The 20,057-nt window shown below is 41.1% G+C and overlaps 3 protein-coding genes and 1 non-coding gene across 5 annotated transcripts in view; 1 reads left to right on the forward strand and 3 right to left on the reverse strand.

The window, feature by feature from the left end:
• Positions 1-292: 292 nt before the first annotated feature.
• shrprbck1r (sharpin and rbck1 related) lies at positions 293-10,837 on the reverse strand. The gene is made up of 14 exons (XM_075452825.1): positions 10,156-10,837; positions 8,919-9,093; positions 7,378-7,455; positions 7,108-7,249; positions 6,917-7,007; positions 6,506-6,827; positions 5,929-6,029; positions 4,341-4,511; positions 3,040-3,200; positions 2,830-2,941; positions 2,564-2,743; positions 2,163-2,261; positions 1,786-1,929; positions 293-1,548 (listed from the first exon to the last, which is right to left on the reverse strand). The coding sequence occupies exons 1-14, from the start codon at positions 10,429-10,431 to the stop codon at positions 1,468-1,470; spliced, it is 2,133 nt and encodes a 710-aa protein (XP_075308940.1). The 5' UTR covers positions 10,432-10,837; the 3' UTR covers positions 293-1,467.
• Positions 10,149-16,648, forward strand: prlh2 (prolactin releasing hormone 2). Its single transcript, XM_075452826.1, has 3 exons — positions 10,149-14,597; positions 15,107-15,279; positions 16,245-16,648. The coding sequence occupies exons 2-3, from the start codon at positions 15,117-15,119 to the stop codon at positions 16,448-16,450; spliced, it is 369 nt and encodes a 122-aa protein (XP_075308941.1). The 5' UTR covers positions 10,149-14,597; positions 15,107-15,116; the 3' UTR covers positions 16,451-16,648.
• Positions 12,095-12,167, reverse strand: trnar-ccg (transfer RNA arginine (anticodon CCG)). The gene has a single exon. It is a non-coding gene; the product is annotated as a tRNA-Arg (tRNA).
• Positions 16,649-17,040: 392 nt separating the features above from the next.
• Positions 17,041-20,057, reverse strand: part of myripb (myosin VIIA and Rab interacting protein b) — a 128,671-nt gene continuing 125,654 nt past the window's right edge. For both annotated transcript variants that reach the window (XM_075452822.1, XM_075452821.1), the window contains one exon: positions 17,041-20,046. In XM_075452822.1, the coding sequence (XP_075308937.1) occupies positions 20,003-20,046 (44 nt within the window). In that variant the 3' untranslated portion in view covers positions 17,041-20,002. The remainder of the gene's footprint in view (positions 20,047-20,057) is intronic.

Raw genomic sequence — 20,057 nt, forward strand, 5'->3', positions numbered from 1 at the left:
AGGCAAAGTGGAAATCTCTGCCAACAAATCATAATGTGAAGTTCCTTTTGGAAATCACGGATGCCCAGATATCTTTGATCTGGGAAGGCCGTGATTATTTCAGCGAGACAAAAATGGCAAAACGGCCCAATTTGTACTAATGCAAGAATGACCTTTGACCACTTTTACTCACTGATAAAGCCTGGCCATTTTGTCCGGCTATGGGCATTTCAGCAAAGGGGAGACATGATTAAAAAAAAGCAGTTTGATAGAATTAATTCAATTCTAAAGTAATACACACAGAGAGCCAGACTCTAACTTTGACTACATTTATTTATAATTAAGGCACAATGATATATCAGCAAAACAGTGCTGACATTTAAATACATGTAACAGTGGGTGCATATTCATGGCTAGTCAGTTCTGGGCTGTAGTGTAGTAGTTGAGGAGTAAGACTTTGTGTTTGTGTTTATTTTCATTTTTTATTTTTCTCTCTAGTGAACAGACATTCATGCAGGTGAATGAAAATTGGATAAATATTCAAAATCTTTGCGTAGATACAAAAGGTATCACAGGTAATCTTTTAAAGCTTCATGTTGGAGAATATCGTCACACTTCCTGTATGTTCCTTACCAGGAATATGAGCTTAATGACAAAAGAAGCTCACATGTACCTTCTCTCACTGAAAATTTTCACTTATCGCGATCAGGTTTTGAAGAACACATTGTGCTATGTACTTGCTGGCAGTGCAGCAAAAGAAGAAAACAAAACAAAACAAAAAAAACCTCACCCCCCCAGTGACCTGTGCACTTCTTTTGTCAAACACAGAGGATGTCAGTGAGAAACGGAGTTACAAACAGCCTGCTTCCCCTCAAGTGTTTAACCACAGATCAGATGAACAAAAAGACTCATTTCAACCCTCTTTCATGACGGGGCTACCACGCAGCCACACACAAACAGCTTGATCTATGTCGCTATGCAAGAGAAATTGCATTTCCAAAACAGAACAAGCACTTTTTCACATTTTCCAGTAAAACTTAATCAGTAACACCCTGCTACACCTTTTGTGCACAAGAATAAGGCCACTTCAGTTTTATGCAGTTAGTCTAGGTATTTGAACACACTTGTAGAGCTACATATGCAGTGCAAACACGTGAAAAAAAAGGCACCACACGCATTCTTCCAGCACACATCTAACCACAGCCATCATCATTACTGTTAGTCAGTTAAATGTAGACTGAATGCTGAATTGTGAGCACACAAACCTCGTTTCCTTGTCAAGGAAAGCCAAGCGGAACAAGTGACGGTTAGAGATCTGCTGACAGAAGACTGAGAATGTCTCCAGTTATAACACAGGGTCTCTCGCACAGTTAGTCTTAAATATATACGTCAGTGAGAAGCTTCAGTTCTTCCCTCCCTGCTTCGTGACAGGAGTTTGTTTCAAGTTCAGTCCCAGATTCCCTCTGACGGTTTGACCCTTTGCAACACTCAGTGGCAGTTTTGGCATTTTGGATGACATTTCTGATTGTTGACGTTGCATCGACACCCTCCACTCGTGTCTCCGGGACCCTTTAAAAGAAATATAAGGAAGACGACTATCACATTTGTGTGTGAAAAAGACGTAGTTTCAGGTCTTTTTTTGAGCCTACCTGGAGCATTTTTAAGAAAAATAAATCCTATATCAAGAAAACTTATGTCTTCAAGGTCACAGTTTACAAATTCAGAGGGTGTAAGAGGTGAGTAAAGGAAGGTAAATTTAGGGGAACCAGTAATTCGCACATAGAATACAAAGAAAAGATTCCTTACCTGAGGCCCCCAGCGAGGCCCTCTGGTTACCCAGCAGATCTCAGTGTGACAGACGGTGCAGCGCAGCCAATCACATCCATCCCTCTTTTGAACAATGATGCCACACTGAGGACAGTGCATGGCCTCTCCTGACTGCACAAGGGTCTGTTTGTGAGATAGATGATGAGCGCGGGGAGACACAAACAGAGAATATAAGATGGGAGAATGTGGTCGGTGCCAGTGGATGCCGGTTTGCTTTGCAAGCATATGGGAGACAAAACCATTCATTCATTCACTACTTTATAAGTGCGGTTACACATGTTGTTTCCGTCCTTTTATAAATCTCCATTTATGAGCAGTGCCAAAAAGAGCTCTCTTTTGCGAACTCTGCAGCTCACCTTTAGTAGATGTGTTGTCCTCCTGGCAGCAGAGTCATTTATAGCACGGGCTGCAAGATCGTCCTGGTATTGCTTACAGTTCATTCCTTCATGAATAGACTGAGGAGAGAGGAAAATAGTAACAGAGTTATACGATGTGACAACTTCAGCTAAAGGTTGATGCTTAAAGTTTTGAAAGCTTTGGTCTGACGCCACCAAACTACTTGGACAGTTTTCAGTTGTGTGGTTTCAAATAGTAGAGGAGCTGTTTGATTATTTAGTCCACTACACACATCTTAACAAGTGCCAAAGTGTGTAGTTAAAGCCTACACATGCATAATGTACCATTTTCACCTCAATGCCCCACAAACTCTTAGATTAAATACTGGAAAATATAAGTGGGAGCTGTGTCTATTTTAGACCTTGCAAATGAGGCAGTTGTGTTTCCTGCAGATGGGGCAGTGGAAGACATTGACCGTGTCCTCGTACACACACCAGCCCAGACAATCCGGAGTTGCACAGTGATAGCTGCCCTCACAGCGAGACTCGGCCACTGAAAGGCCTCTCTGCAGCCAGCGCTCGTACTCCTCTGGTGGCACGAGCTGCAAAAGAGGAAAGATGGGAGATGATGGGTAGAGATATTTGACGTGCCCGTCTCTACACAGAGATGTCAGTCGGTGCAACTCACAGCTCTGATCTCCCTCTCCTGCAGGGCACCGGCACAGGAGTATGTGTCATCTCTGTAGGGACAGGCAACCTCGGGCTCCTCGCTCAGCATGATGACTGAGCGTAAGCACTCTCTAAGTGCCAACACACACAAAAAAAGAAAAGTCAGAATCCAAAAAAAGCATTGGCTTTCAGACGAACCTGTCCCTCTCTCCCTGCTCTCACAGCCTACCTGCAGAAACAGTGCAGACACTCCCTCAGCAGGATGCCCTCTCCTGGCGGTAGGTCTATGTAGCAAATGCGACATTCCACAGGCTCAGGGTTGGGCACCAGGTCCTGACCGTCCATCCTCACCAGCCGGGCAAAATTCTCTCTTCGCTCCTCTTCCTTTGCCTAAAGGGTGGAGTCGTGTTGTTGGGAGCAGAGTGGGTTTTAAAACATGTTCTGTAGATAATTCCCTTCCTGCCTTCTTACGAGGGACTTATAAAGCACTAAATAAGGTATTACAGGCTACTATTCACCCTCCCGCCAACACATACAGTCAAACACACGCATGCAGACACGCACACAAAGTGAAAACCTTTTATTTTTTTTCCGTTTTTTTAATTACAGTGCAAACTCATTTACCAATACATTCAGTCTAGTAGCAATCTCCTGTTGTAAGGATTTCATTCAAAAGCCACTTGGTAAGTCACCAGTGATGATGATATCAATCTGGATGGTCAGCATATGAAAAAGTCTTTCATAGTCTCCGAACTAAAGCCTGATTATTAAACAGTAAACTGTATAATCTGGCTCAAAATGTGACAAACAAATCCATCTTTGTCCGATTATTTTTTAAAACTTGTCTGTCGGTGTCAATGTTCGCACATTTTCATAAAAATGTGAAATCATTTGTTGTCATGCAGCTAGTCTTTCTGTAGGCCCTCACGAACGTGCAAAAATGTTGGAGCTGTGGGAGCACCTGCAACAAAACCTGCATAGCTTTTAGGCAGTACTGGGATGTGATGAGGCTTAAACAGGCTTCCTCAAACAAGCTCTTCGAAAAAAACACATTTAACTTCAGGATGAATGTAGCAGAAAACTATGCTTTCAACTCAAGCATGTAGACTTGCATGTGAAAAAATGGGCTTGTGCATGTTGATTTCCCATGTGCTCTAAAGGTGACTATCTGGCATCTGCAGTGGGGTGTGCATTCCTGTGTCAGTGTGTGTTCAGTAGTCCAGGTTATACAGCAGTGAGTTGCTTTGAGGCCCAGCACTCCTCAGCGCCTCTCTTCTCCCTTTCTCCTTCAAAAAAACAGAGACAGAAGAGAAGAGAGTCAACCTGAGAGAGCCTGAACGTTTCAGTTGTAATGTCAGCCTTAAATCCATCAAATCTTTTCGCGTACTAGAAATTGAGGAGTTTGAATTGGGTGTTTTGTGTGGCCTCTTAACTTCTCCATCAGCCATGTCATACGCTAAAGTAAGGTTCAGATAAAACAAATTGTTCCTGCACGGTAGTCTCAAGTGTGTGTCAATGTGATCTTCAGACCTGCTGGTATTGTCTGATGGCCTCCTTCTCCTGCTGGATTCTTCTGAGCTCCAGTGCATCAGGTTGGTATCCCCCTGGGATAACGTAGCTCTCGGGGCGGTTCGTACTGCAGATCTCACAGCCCGGCCGAGTGGGTTTATTAATATAAGTGCAAGAGGGACATGACCAACCCTAAAACACAGATCATTAGTTAATCTTTACATTCTGTTGCCTTGATCATCTTCACAGTCAATGTCTTCAGGAGGTTTTGGAGAATATATCAGAAAGAAAGCAAATGATGACTTTTCACAGTCCCTTTTTCGGCTTTAAAGAATTGACCTTTTTGAAGAGTGTATGGAAAGAGAAACGTATGATGATGGAAAGATGGAAAGTTTTCAGAGCTTTTGACGTTTTCCACACTTTTTTCTAAAGACGCGTCTTAAAATGGATTTGATTCTTTTTATTCCTGTTCAATTTCAACACAGTGCTCCAAAATGATGAAGCACAAACAGGTTTTGGAGCGTTCTATCTGTTGTTACGTACATCTATTAAACATATATCTATTAACAAAATGCATAATAGAACTGAAAGAGTTCATCAACACAAATCTTAAGTTTAAGTCTTAAATCACAAGATTCAAACAAATTTGGCAGAAATGACAGATTAAAGTTGTTCAGGCAGTTCTTCTAAAAGTTTGGAACAACTTTTCTTTTGTATTTTCTTCCATTTTTCTTTGCAGAAACATCCAAGCTCAACCATGTAGGATCGAGTGCAAAGCCATTTTCAGGTCTCTCCAGAGATGCCGTACGGGCACGAAGGATGAAAGAAATAAAGGATAATGTGCTTCAAAAGTGGCAGAATTTTCTTGTATTGTTCCAGTATCTGTATCGACAGAATCCGGTCTCAAAGGTTTATCAAGAATTCTCTTGCCTATGTGCCTTAGATTCAGTCTTACATCCACCATTAACTGTGTATTTAAGACTGGGCTTGGTTGGATTTAGTGCAGAACAGGATAAACGCGGTGAAGGGAAGATACACTTTCGAGGCGAGGGAAAAACCAGAGTGGAATAAACCTGATTTGGGAGACATGGCGGTGAATAAGACTTCTGATGAGTGTAATTGCATGGGCATAAATAATTGTTTAGACTGTGTATAGTCTACGTAACTTGTAAACAGAAATATGAATGATATATCCTGTTTGCAACTCATGTAAACATGATTGACATATTGTTTCATTTAGATTGAGGTCAATGTTATGTTGTATACAAAGCCACAGACAGGTGAAAAAAAAGCAGTACCCACTTCAAAAAGGCATCTCGAAGACCACTGATAGAGGAAGGATACATCAGAGCTAAGTTCGTGTGAATATAACCTCTCAGTCCTTTATTTTCATGACAGAAAAATACGAGAAGCCTAATTTTGTTTTGCTGTCGTGTGTGTATTTTGTGTGAAAGTGCGATTTATAAGGAAGCAAAAGAGCCGAATCGATGTAAAGATGAGTCTTGAATATAACAACATGTGGAAAACTCAAAAAAAAAAAAAAAAGGTCTGAAAACTTCCCACTAGCACTGTAATAATAAACTCTATCCAACGAGCCCCTGAGCATTACCTGGATAGAGGCTGTGTTTGGGCTCAGTGCGTCATTGAGTTGAGGCATTTCGAGGTTGATGAGATCTCTGATCTCACTGAAGTTTGGTCTGTCTGACCCACCTTCAGGAGAGAAGAAAACAAGTGTTGCGAGTGTTCCGGTGGCATTTTTTTTTAAATGTTTGAAAAAAAAAAACATCGGAACTTCTAATATAAACACACCACCACGTAGCCTAATGTAATGCAATATGCTGGTCAACACATGAGTACATGTAATACTTATACAACTACTGTATGTACATTTAAATCAGGTCATCATGACTTCTTCTACCACAGTTATGTTGACATACAGCTGCTGATACTAACATTTATTGGTTTTAAACCATAAATGAACTGACTTCACAACTAATAACACAGTGTGGGCTTCATCGTATTTTTCACTAAAAAGTTCTTAATTAACTGGCGTTGCAGTGTACAGACGAGGTCATCAGGTACTGTTAATCTCATAGCATTTGTTTTGTTTTTTTTACACGTTATATCCTCAACGCCCCAAATACACTGTTGTAATTCTGATTGATAGATCTCAGCAGTTCGCTCACCATCGCTGCTGCTGATGTTATGAAGTCTCGGAGGAAGGGTGGTGTACGGCCTCCTGTCCTCAGGCGAAGAGCCATTTGTGGATGCAAAAGGGAGGGGTGGGTTTTGAAAAGACAGAGGGGGACTGAGGAGGAGGGCACTCTCCTGAGCCCGCTGCAAGACTTGAGGGGTCAGGCGAGCGTGGCGGGCTGACAAGAGGTACAAGAAGGCTGTGTCCCCGTCCTGACGAACGCCGTACGAGGCGAGAGACCGTTGGTCAGTGCACAAGCACTGCCCGATTACCCAGCGCTGAACTCGGGGGTGAAAGCCATATTCAAGAAACATCTGGAAACAAAAGGAGAGGGAATATCAGAAGTGAGGCAGAAAAATAAACGCACTGTATAAGGAAAGTGCAATGCCGTTTCCAAATCAACCTGCTGTTTCAAAGACGCAGTAGTCATGTGTGGGAAAACTTTCACAGTGACACAACAGGATGAGGAGGAATCCTCCACCACAACAGCCAGCCTAGTAAATACAATTAAACACAAGCCCAGTATGACATTATTAACTATTAACGGTGCCTTGAAATGTTGAAGTCACATTTAGTCACATATCTTGGTCTTACTTGGTTTCAGTGTCTTCATAGTCTTTGGCAGAGGGCCGGATCTGTAGTGCTGCATGCTGATGGGCGAGTGTGGCAGCGAAGGCCGAAGCAGACTGCATGTCGCCTGCCTCTATGGCTCTGGTCAGCTCTATGCATGCTTGTTCTGCACATAAAACACAGACAATGAGCATACACTAGCAGTGAGAAGCTGTCACACGCCACTAAAAAACAATTCCATGGACGGGACTAACAGGTAAATGTACAAATGTGACGCATTTCATTGTGGCGCACCTGTTTGTTGTAAAGCCATCGCGCTCTGAGGAGGGACACTGTCGGGGAGGTGCTGCGGACCATTTTCTTGAGGAGCAACTGACGGTATGGAGGGACGGCAAAAGATCAGATCAGTCAGAAAAATAAATACTTGGATACCAAAACACAAAAGAAAAACGGAGCATTCTCCTAGAAATACCTACATTTTTGGCTGAAATGATACATTTTATATTATGTATTCAGAGTCGCAGACTGCTGGCATCACTGTGAAAGAGAAGATCGATGTGTACCACTGAGCATGACCATTATCTAGTGCAATGTATCTGTCTGAGTGCTTATCACGGTGCACGTGCAGATCATTTCACAGAAGAAACAGGGGGGCCTGGTAAGGCTTTTTTGGGCAAGAAACCTTCCAAACTGAGTTCATCTAGGCAGGAGCCACAATACTCCTGGTTGAATCGTCCATGGAAAGAAGTTTTAATGCTTCCTTTACCATTTCCTTTATCTCCCACAAAACATTCACAGTGATGCTTGATTTTGTTCATCAGGTCATACTGACTGCGCTTTTGTGAAAATAAATAAGAGGACAGGAGGGTGAGAGTGAGAATCCTGTGGCATTATTTCACTTGGCTGGCTTTTTATTAATCAGCCTAGATAATTAAGTCATAACTTATTATACTAAGATGATCTAGCTGATCTTGCCGCTGTGCAACAATAAGATTTTAACTTAGCTGAGCCTAAGTGTGGTCAGCCTCTCATTCAGCACGGTAGTTCTTTTCCCCTAAGTTTTCAAAGAAAAGAGCTTAGAAAAAGCCAAGAGGAAGTCTTCTTTCTTTTGTGGTTTGTTTTCTCTTTTGTCTACCCGACCATGCTCAGGGAGTTGAAAGGCTAAGACAGCCCAGACTTATGAGCAACTTTCCGGCTGAAAAGAGATCAGCTGAGCTGACATAAAGGCTCTCGTTTCTACTGCCACAGGATTCGTTTGCACAGGAGACCTTCACCTCCACTGACGTTATGTCAGTTTAAGGTCTTTTGTGAAACCCCGAAAAACTAAGAGCAATCTCCCACAACAAGAACAGCGTGGAGTCTTTGTCAGTCTGGTAATTTCATGATGAGAACTCGAAACAGCCTAAATCCTCAGCAGGCTCTCCAAGACACTTAGAATAACCTACTTGAAGAAAGGAGTATGCTAGTATGCCGGTCTTTAAATGAGACTTTTAAGCAGAGTCATAGAAACACTGATTTAATTCAGCAGCTTAACTGATAAGATAAAAAACTGGGAGGCCTCATTCTGCTTTCAAAATGTTCACAGAGCAGCCCAAAGTGTTACAGTGTGATTTAGAACACTCCGCTGTTAGTAGTAGTTTTATTCGTAGCTTTATAAATATCATTATTCCCACACAGTACGTGTGAAAAAGTAGGTAATAATATATGACATCTGAGGCCACCGTATGAAGTTTATTTGAAATAACATTGTTGCCGGGGATGCAATTTTGCAAGTTTGTTCATTAAAAAAAACAAAAAAAAAAAACCCTGCGTCATTGCAAAGACGGGTGACTGACCTCTTTGCGCCTCACGCAGTGATGACATCATCACAGTGGCCCACTCCTGGGCCTCCTGCTCGCAGCGAAAGTTGAAGCTGATGCGGTCATGTGGAGGCGCAGCCAATATCAGCTCGTGGCACTTTGGCGACTTCACTTCATAGTTTACGGTCCTCAGATTGAACTCAGAGATGGTCTGGAAAATGAGGACGAGCGACCGAGAACAAAAGAACCTGTCATTAGTAACGAATGGGGAAGGAGAATTAATCACTGGCAATTAAGTGAACCAGTGGGGGGAAAAAAGTAAAAAAAGTAACTTCAGTTTATCCACTAAGAGTAAACAAACAAACAAAAAAGAGGTTCAGGCTTAAACAGTAATAGAAATGTGAACAACCCTGTAAAAATATCAAATACTACACACTCAAATGTAGCACTTGACTCCACACATGACTGTGCATTCTACAAATTTCTCACTCTCCACATGTAAGATCAAGGCTCATCAGCACATCGGCACACTCAGCTTCGGAACTCCAGAAGTCTTCAGAGTCGGTGGGCTGGCTGCTTGTGACCGTGGTGGTGGCCACAGATTTCTAATCTGCCCTCAAGCCCCCAAGAGGAATCAAAAGAAAAAAATCCAAGCAGTCCCACGATCGATTGACAAAGATCAAATTGGATTACTTCCGAACAGAAACAGGACTTTTGGCACATGTTCCGAGTTAGGCAGTTGTCAGCAAACGTGTCAATAATGAAAGAGCTCTGAATTAATCAAGGTATTCCAGTCCTCCTCTCTCCTCTGATACCATTTTCAGTAGTCAATTTCTGATTTGTCAAACACAACTTTTTACCTCCCCCAGGAGGAGTACCCAGAAATATGCAATATTGGATCAGTTTCTCACATAAACAAATGGGCAAGTAGAATATTTGGTCTTATTTGTCTAATTGGGTTGTCTTGATCTATTTTGAGAAAACCTGATGACGTTTTAGGTCATAATTATGCAGAAATGTGGGGAATCCCTAAAGATCAATACAATTTCAAATACCACTGCACAAAAAGCGTGTTTTTTGGAAACACTGCACCTCTCACTGCAGTTCTCGCTATCTGTGGGCTTCATTTCACGCGATCAAAAGTCTTTGCGTTGGACACCGACTCAGATAAAGTGAGGAGTTCTTTCCAAGCACACGTGATCTTTATAGACGGGGTTTTCCGCGGCCAAAACGGGCACCATAACAAACCCAGTCACCGCTGCAGTGAACTCACCACACTCCGGCCAGTCCCGCTGCAGTTCTGGAGCGAGAGTCGGAATTCCCCGGATTTCCCCGGGTCCATGCTGAGCTGCAGGCGGAGTGACTCATCACCTGCTCCCGGAACACAGAGCGGCCGAATGCCAGAATGGCACACAGACACCCGAACCGACATGAGGACGGTTTGGCCGCCAAGTTGCGAAAGTGAGGCCTCATAATGGCTGGGGAGGGCGGCGGACTGATCCAGCGTGTGGCCCGGGGAGTGAGTCCAACCGCCCGAACTCAGCGACATCCTGCCGACAGACTCATGTAGAGAACACAAACAACACGCGAGTCCGGTGGCTTGTTTACCTCCTGCTCCGCGTTGTTAAGCGACCTTAGCGGATGTATCGTCCCTTTTACATTTCTTCGAGCGCACTTTGTCGCCGAACAGCGACCGTGTCAACAGGAAGCAAGTGCGTCGAATATGTAGAGCCACTTTAAAAAAAAAAAAAAGTCGAGTAGGCTACAAGCTAGAGGTCTCTGTTTCTTCCCTAAAACTCTGTTTCAGGCAGGTCGAGCGTTCAATTTCGGTAGTGAATTTCGGTTCAGTAAGACATACCGCCTCGACACCAAGGTTGGAGCGGTAGTTTGATACTCCTGAAAATGAGTTTGTTGTTGCGCTTGCTTTCACTTCCTACCGCGCATGCGCTCTTACAGAGCCGACGTATGCCTTGTAATATTTATAAGTGCGGTTCCTTTTATTAGCTCCACGGTAGATGAGCTTGAGGCGCTTCTGTCCTCTGACTGCAGACCTTTGTTGACTTTTCACTGTATTTGACAAAGGTTTTAAGTCTCTGATTTCAGTGTTGTACCGGAAACCCTGGTATTTATATTTTTGTAGAGGCGCATACATGCTGTGTGTGGACGTTGTTGTCCACATAGAGGCAGCAAAGCATCCCGTTTGAAGATTTTTTTTAATTTTTTTTTTTATACAGTCTTCTCTCAGTCTGAATGCAGCACTAATCTGATTTTAGAGTTTTCAGAATTTTCCGTGAGAAGTGAACCTTTATAGTAAAAACAAAAAAGAAATAAAAGAAAGTAGCCTACATATATTTTTTTAATAACATTACTTCGTCTACCTACAGTGCACTTAAGATTTACACATGTATTATGAATGACTGCTTTTGCGTGGAGCGCTGTAAAAATGTTCGTAAAAACAGAATTGAATTATTCACAAAGAATTTAGGTCTTGTATTTGAACTGATGTCACAAATGAAAAAGGCTATAGTATATGCTATGCACAGTACATGCTGTGCCTAAAGTTGTGTATGTATGAAATTAGCAGTTACTGCAGCTGTTTACCCTAATACCCTGTTGTTTTCTTAGCTCTAAGTTTCCATGACTATAACTTTCTCATATGAAAGATGCTATCTTGCCCAATTTTTAATTTTAAGTCCCCTCTAAAGTTCGAACCCACATTTCCCAGCTTTACTGGCTGAGGACTTGTCCATTAGTCCAACTTTACCCATAGCATTCACTAGAGCAGTGTTTCCCAACCCTGGTCCTCAAGGCACACTGCCCTGCCTGTTTTCCCTGTTTCCCTGCTCCAGCACACCTGATTCAAATTCAGGTGTGCTGGAACAGGGAAACAGGGAAAACATGGACATCTATCAGCCGTTTCCCAGCTAAACTGTCCATCTTTGTTTTAAAATACCTTGCTGAAATCTTTCTTTGTTCAAATTCAAATTTGAGAAACAACACTACTGCCAGCTTTTCTGAAATGGGGTTGTGAAAACTGATCATTGTCAAAGTTTGAGGTTTAAACTGTTTAAATAGTCTTTGGGTCACTCAATGTTTATTGTTAGTCACACATGTACTTATCTTACAATGGCATTTATGAACAAATCCAGTAGAGATTTTCAAATCAGCCAATTGGTTTACTTAATTGAATATATATTCTTGAGAGAAACATATGACCCAGGTGGGACTTGAACCCACAATCCCCAGCTCCGGAGGCTGATGCCTTGTCCATTAGGCCACTGGGCCTCTCAATGAATTAAAAAACATGATCCAACATGCTTTTCAATATATCTTCTTAATGGATGCTGTTGGCTTACTACATTCAGGGCATCGACCAGAGGTCATTTATTAGCCAGCAGAATAACAGCACCATGTATGTGTTTGAAGGTCACTATCCTCGAAACAACTGATCTCTCAAACACTGTTTGAAGAATGAGGAAAACTACAATCTATATAAAGGTTTTGCTGAATGAACACTTAACGGGAAATACGTTCTCTGAAATTTCCCTGTTCACCACCCACTTTCCAATTTGAGCTTTTTTAAGAAAGAGTCTGAACCTCAAAGCATGGCTCATGAACATCTCAGCCCACGCACCCTGAGAAGTCATGAATTTTAAGGCGATTAACAAAATATACTGTAGCACGAAAGGGAGAATGATTTAGACTACACAGCTTAGCTGGGTCAAGTTGTTAATCATCCTGCAAGCAAGGTTTTCTCAATCAATACCGCATTCCTAAGTGCCCTCATGGCTCACACTAAAAAGTTTAACTCTCACAGACAGACGATGTTGCTGTTCCTTTTAAGAATAAAAGATTTTTGCTCCATAATCATGAAAGATTCTTATTGTAGCCTACATGCCACTTGCTGGTGCTGTCCGCAGCCCTTTTTAGATGTATTTGTCTTTCAAATATATTACCTACACTATCACCTGCAGGGCCGTATCATATGAATTTTTTAATTTTTCTGCACAGATCCAAACCGCACATCTGTGACAGTCAATCATGACCTTTGTTTTCAAATAAGTTCTCCTTGCCATAAATCAATTACCTTTATTATTCAGCGATTTTTTTTTCCATGTTGTCCTGTGATTACATGTCCTCAGGTAGTTATCTTGTCTTTATTGAGGCGAGCTCTGCATCATACAATGTGACCCCGGTACATGAAGAAAATATGACTGCAGAGGAGAAGCTAATTACCGACCTGGGGCGGAGTTGCGTGCATACATGTAAACGAATGGATATCTGCATCACGTGCTACAAAGGAAAGTGACACACACAGGTATTTTAAGAGGTTTGAGGAGGGTGAGGTTTTTTCTGTCTGGATCACACATATTCACAAACTACCCACTTCTAATGCATTCCGAAGGGACACTGACATAAGCATAGAAAAACATGTATTTTGACATTTGACATCACCCATGTTAGGATGTAAGTTTTCAAACATACAGTGAAAAATGCATTTGTCTGTATTTGTACTGCTAATGAATGATTGGATTTCTTAAATTGATTATACCTTTTAATCAATTTATTTGGCTTGAAAATCTCAGGAAAGAATGAAAAAGTCCCATAAAAATGTGCATGTTCTCGACTGTCCAGATCTCCTAAACTGATATCGTAGGTTCAAATCTATGAATAGATGGAGAATTCGGAGAATTTGTGGAGAAAATAGTGTTTTTGCAACTTGATTTTTAACTTACAGATCAACTCAGACGCTTTTGATAAATTGTGGAAGAATAATAAATAGTACAGCTGAAAATGATTGACACATACCTTGTACTTTATGTTATGTTCATCTGATTGTTATATGTGTGCATCTTAAGTTGGAGCTATGTGTGCGCAATTTCTTGACCTTTACAACTGCTGGTTTTAATGCCCTAAGATAACTTTACACCTGAATACATTCAACAAGGAAATTTTCTCCTCACCTTGGCAGCTCACTAAAAATGTACCTATGTAAGCTACAGCATATGCAGGCTCTGACTTCTCTCTCTGTTTGTTTGAGAGGCACTTCCTGGCTGCTCAAAGCAGCAATCTAATTTTTCATTATCAACTCTTTTTTTTAAATGACAAATAGAATAGAATAGAAAAATACTTTATGCAAATACAAATGCCATGACTATGACTTTGTCATGACTATGTGCAGCCAAGGGTAATTTTCATCTCCCACATGGAATCTCCAGAAAAGTTCCAACAGCTTATAGCTTGCTGTGAGAGGACAGCTGGTTCAAGAATACATAGATGACTGTGTCCTGCTTTGTACTTCGTAATCAAGCTGATTGATGAAAGCCTCGTCAAAAACGCCCACCACAGTTCCGGGTCACCGTCTGACAGACCTACTCGAGCAGGTGGGTCTCCACATGTTCACTAATTTAAAGTTGTCTGCATGTCACTGGATTCCTGATGGACTGCTCTGCTGCGTGACGGACATCATGAAGGCTCCAGACCCAAAATGCCATTCTTAAATGGACGAAGGCTTGAAAGAGTGGGAGGAGGATGAGGAGGAGGGGTGATGCATCCTGTGGTTTGGGATCACTGTGAGTGAGTGACGTCCTTGATTCATCATCCAAGAACCTCATGAGCAGCAGGGATATGCTATATAAGCTGGGGCACATCTATTCTTGAGGAACAACTGCAAACCTCCACCAACTGACCCCACCCCTGTGACCAAAGTTCAGGGTAAGTAGTATTTCTGTTCAGTTTTCATTATCTAAAGAGGGTTACAAGTTATGTGTTTAAGTCATTACTTCATGATGGTTAGATACAAATGGATAAGTGTAATTTTTTTCTTCATTAAGACTAACCATTATAATACAAGAGAGTCCATTCCAATTCAAGATATTTGTATACCAACATATTTGTATGACAGTAACTTATTATTCACTGATTGATTGTGGTCTTTATTGTGGATTCTTGCATCCTTTTAAACTGATTTAAGCTTTCGAGCTCACAAATGAGCTTTATTTGACTAGATTTTTTCGCCTTTTTGTTAATAAAGTTATACACTGCAGCTTTGAACAAATCGAATTTTTTTTTTCTGGTGGTGTTAAAGGAAGCAAAACTATTCTCCAATGATATATCAGTGTCGTTTTTCTCATACTTCCATTGACAAGGGTCTGTTTTCGGTGTCTTGCAATAGTTGCGTTACTAAGCAGAGTACCTACCCGTCCTCGTTCGTGCCTTGACAGAGTCCACAGCATGCTGCCCGGGAGAGCGGCTGATGTCCAGCACTGCGTCCTGACCAGCCGCTGGCTGCCCGCAGCCGTGGTGCTGCTCCTCCTCCTCTCCTGCAGCATCAGCCGCGCTCACAGCACCACGGTGGAGCATGACTTCCACATTGTTCACAACGTTGACAACAGAAGTAAGAGCCTTTATATTTTATGCTTTTATAAATTACCCGCGAAGCTCCCATGAAGTACAAGTCCGTTAGACTTAAAGACTTTGATTATGAAAAGAGACACGTGGTGTATAGTAGGAGGACATGACAAAAGCAAGTGTCGTGTTTTTATCCATTTGTTTTTTATATCGAAATGTTGGCAAGGACTTGAAGCAACTCATGTTTAAAGATATGGTTTCAGCAGTTTAAAAAAAATTGTTCATAGCACATAATTCGATTTAAAAGAGATGGGTAATTAGACTTGAGTAAAATCAAAGTGTCCCCACTTTGATTTTATATATATTATACATATTCCCACTATAACCTGTGGATGTTTAAGTCATCAGATACACACTGTGGATATGCGATTAAATTACTAAACACCTGAAACATGATTTGCTACTTTGGGTTTCCCAAATGCTCAGTAATTATTTTAATATATTCCTCTCCACATCAGAGGCAGGATTTTGGTGTTAAAGGTTGGGGGCTTCAAAACCACTGTGGAGATGGTTGGATGCAATCATTTCTATCTTAAAACAGTATGAATAATTCAATTTATACCTATTTTATATATATATACTAGATATGTTAATGAAATATTTTGGCTTGTACAAAGAGAAGCTTACAATAGTAAAGTGCAGGGCTACACACCCTTGTACTGTAATTTTTGCAACTTTACCAACTGAATACAGCTCATCAGTCTTCCCTATTGTTGAATATTGAAGAACACTGAAATAATTCAAATAAATCACAATCAGACTGCAGACTGACTTTAAAGCCTTCTGCTGGGACTTCAAATGTTCCTGCTGAAGGAAAATCATTCTATTTTGTCTTATGTCTTCAGTTCAAGCTTCTTCCAGGATTTCAATAATTTGAATTCTGTTTCCAAACACAGTCCACATGCTTTGCTTCAGTTATTGCTCATGCATCTGTCTCTGTGCGCTGTCTAGGTCCAGAGATAGACCCATTCTGGTACGTGGGACGTGGTGTGAGACCCATCGGACGCTTCGGGAAGAGGCACAGCAGTATGGATGTGCTGGGCAGGGGCAGGATTCATCCTGTCGTCAGGACGTTGGAACTGCTGCTCAACAGCCTCAGAAACAAGCAGAACCTTGGAAAAGTACTCGATGGAGAGGACAGTGATTGGTTACCATGACAACATGTGCTCCTCCTCCTCCTCCATTCATCCAGAAACTCTGTCTTCATATTTTATGTCAATCGAGGTCACGTGTTCTTTTTTTTTCCGTCTGTTATGGCTTTCATCAGATATTTGCTGAAATCATTCTTCAAAAGTAAATGTACATAAAAAAAATGCATTCTATATTGATAAATAAATCAGGATGTAGTGACTACATCTGTTGATGGCTTTTTTGCACAACAAAACATCCATCCATTTCCAAATTAGGGTCGCAAGCTATCCCAGCTGTCATTGGGCGAGAGGCAGGGTACACCGAGACCTGGACAGGTCGCCAGTCCATCACAGGGCCAAACAGAGACAAACAACCGTGCACGCCCACACATGGGGAAAATTTAGAGTCACCAATTAACCTAACATGCATGTGTTTGGATGGTGGGAGGAAGCCGGAGTACCCGCAGAGAACCCACACATACACAGGGAGAACATGCAAACTCCACACAGAAAGGCCCCAGCCGGGAATCAAACCTGGAACCCTCTTGCTGTGAGGCGATGGTGCTAACCATCACACCACCGTTTTCTTCAAAACAAGAAGCTCCTTTTAAGTTTGCAAATTTTATTTATCTCATAATATATTTTATTTTTCAGAGTACTGTGGCACATAGAGATCTGCATTTTTTTTGCTTGTTAATATTCTCCCCAACATGTCATATGGATTGCAACAAACGATTGCACATAAGTGAATGGGCCGCCTGTGGAGCAGTGCACAGTGAACCTTGTCATAGTCATTCAAACTGGATTTAACAGGAACAAAAACAGCATTTTTTTTTTTTTTTTTTTTTTGGTTCTGTGTGTCTTCACCTCTGAGTACCTGAGGCACGGTTTCAACAGTTCGTTTCACTTCCTGTGTAAATTTGGCCTCACAAGTCATGATAATTTTACACAGTCTCTTGCACACAACACTGAAAGGTTTGTCGACTATGATTGGGCAGTAAACACATTATTCTATATCATATCCATCTTTTCACACATATACATATATTAACAAACTCTGATCTGTTATTATATATTTTTTTTACATTAGAAAAATACAGGACACTGATGATTGGACCCTTGTGAATGTGCTTCTCATGGGAAACTTTACATCAATTCAATAAAACCAGAAACATGCTTTTATACAACAACACCTCTGTAGAACAAGACTGACAAAAGTACAGGATCAGTGTGCAAACCCAAAGATGCAAAAGGCTGGGATGATAAGGTCATTAATAAAAGATGCAGAGCATTCATACAGAGGATCAACACACCTTTCATGCAGTCCATCAGCAAATCACAACCTGCTCTTAGCTCAGCCGAAGCATAAACAAACATGGATGACTAATCAGATTATGATAAAGTAGTAAGAAGTGGGAGTGGTCAGAGTAAAAATAAATAAATCACCTGATAATGACAGGAATAGTGTTTAAGGAGTGTACAAGTACAATCTAAATCACTCCAAAAATGCCTCTTGACACTTGTGTTTTCGTTGCATTTACCATCATCATTACGGACACAGTATCAAATGGTAAATGGAGGCTTACACTGAAAGCACTTTGAGTCATCATGTGATGCATGTGAGAGTCTGATAAGTTTGACTGAGGAGGGTTCATTTGAGGAAAGAATAAAGCCTTTAACTTGCAATAGTATTCTAGTGGTATTGCATAAAAAGGTTATGTAAGTACAAAAATAAATTGCTTGTAACAAAATCATGGTTTCATGGCATTTGTCATAAAGCCCATCAGACTTCATTATGTAAAAATGTTTACAAGATTTTCTGAATGAAACACAAAAGTTCAGACATGACCCAGCAAAGAGAAAACATGAAAACATAAAATTGTTCAAACGAAAGGCCACAAAGGTTGAAAGTAAACAAAGAAAAATGGGAAAAGAGAAATGACTGTGCACCAAGGAAGAAAACTTTTGGATTAAACTTGAATATTGATCCTTGGAGGCTTTTTATTGAGCTCGATGTGGGTCTTTTTTTGGATTCAGTTAAAAGAAAGAGAGCACAGCTTCCACATTAAGGCTGTATGTGTTGTGTTTTCTCTAAAAAACACTGATATAATTTTCAGAGCCAGATGGTGTCATGTGTCACTCCCACCTTAATGTGGAATACATACGGTGTTAAAATGCTGTATTTAAGTCTTTTCCTAGATATAACTGTTGTTTGGTGTCAAAAAAAAAAAAAAAAATTAAGAACACAAAGGTCTAACACAGAAACTCTTAAGGGATCTTGTTCCTCCATGTGGGAACAAGTTCCCATGACTTGTTCCACTATTAGCCCCCCAACCATATGAAAATTGAGTTAAAATTCAAAATGGCTAGATAGCTGCTAAATACAATCGCAGTTAGCAGTTAGCAACTAGCTGGAAACGCTGAGTACGTTCAGCAGCAAGGTATAACCCCTCAGAGGTAGATGCTGAGCAAACTGAGCTAAATGAAAGGAATATGGGACCTAATGTATGGTAGACTATACTAATTTTCACCTAGTTTATCAAAAGAGTTAGGCCAACTTCTCTATTCGACTGTCCTTATGCAAAGCTAGACTAACTGGGTATTGGCTTTTCATTAGCTTCACTGGCTGCTGTCCATTAGCTTAATCATAATTAGCACTCTAGCATGAGTTATAGGCTATGGATTCTCATTTCAGCTGTCAGTAGGAAAGCAAATCATTATACCTTCAAAATAATAAGCTGTTTGAATTAGTTTTTTTAGCCACGCACCTACTGTAGAGTGATATATCTCTAAAGTGTGCTTTGTAGACCTTTAACCTATTGCCATGGCACATTATAGTGGCAAGAAAGGACAGAAATGTTTTGGCCCTGATATTTTGCATATCTAGACACAATTTTCAGGTAAGTACATGATTTTTTAAAAATTCAGTTACAAAAATAAATATCAAAAGTGTTACAATCAAACCCATACGAGGAATACTGTTTGATAGCGGTCGTATGTTTGTGTGAAAAAAAACAAAACAAACAACAACAACAAAAAAACACTGAATAGGGGTTGCAGTATGAAAGAGTTCTCATATCACTTAATAGTAAGTAAGATGAAGTATAAAAGTCGGCACAGCCTCCTTTTTTGGGACATCGAATCACAGGAAGTTTCACACGAGTTTTCCACAGCTTCATTGAACATTAGAATTACAACACTCTTGCAAACAGATAAAAAAAAGTAAATGCATTTTTGTTTGACTCTACAGATGTTCTTTCTTAGTCGTATGTATCATTAGGAGTGCTTGCGGCTTTTAAGGCAGAAACACAAACTGCTGAGTCACCCTTGAATGACAAATCAAGGTTGAGGAGGAGGAAACTGTTGATTAATGGGGAAAAGGGGAAAGAGCCTGTCATGTTTTCTGTGAGGCATGACTCTTGTGGTTAGCTGAGGGATGAGTGCTGGATGGGGTAGGTGTTGGCCCCTACTTGGCCAAGAGCTGGAGGCAGATGCTGGGTCAAGGCACTGGATGTGAAGGGCCCCTGTCCCCGGGGCTCTGAAGTAGCCCTGAGGGACTTGTTGTGCTGTTGCCTGCCACTATGGCCGAAGTACTTTCACCTGCTGCTCTGACTCCATTTTTTCTGAAATATAA

Source organism: Odontesthes bonariensis, chromosome 20 (genome assembly GCF_027942865.1).
Source record: "Odontesthes bonariensis isolate fOdoBon6 chromosome 20, fOdoBon6.hap1, whole genome shotgun sequence".
Lineage (NCBI taxonomy): Eukaryota > Metazoa > Chordata > Actinopteri > Atheriniformes > Atherinopsidae > Odontesthes > Odontesthes bonariensis.

Bases quoted from the DNA above. Each gene is read 5' to 3' on its own strand.
- shrprbck1r (XM_075452825.1), bottom strand. From the start codon at position 10,431: ATGTCGCTGAGTTCGGGCGGTTGGACTCACTCCCCGGGCCACACGCTG. The intron at 9,094-10,155 runs GTGAGTTCACTG...CTCATTTTCCAG, and splicing joins GCGGGACTGGCCGGAGTGTG to ACCATCTCTGAGTTCAATCT. The intron at 2,942-3,039 runs GTAGGCTGTGAG...GTTGGCACTTAG, and splicing joins TGTCTGCACTGTTTCTGCAG to AGAGTGCTTACGCTCAGTCA.
- prlh2 (XM_075452826.1), top strand. From the start codon at position 15,117: ATGCTGCCCGGGAGAGCGGCTGATGTCCAGCACTGCGTCCTGACCAGC. The intron at 15,280-16,244 runs GTAAGAGCCTTT...TGCGCTGTCTAG, and splicing joins TCACAACGTTGACAACAGAA to GTCCAGAGATAGACCCATTC.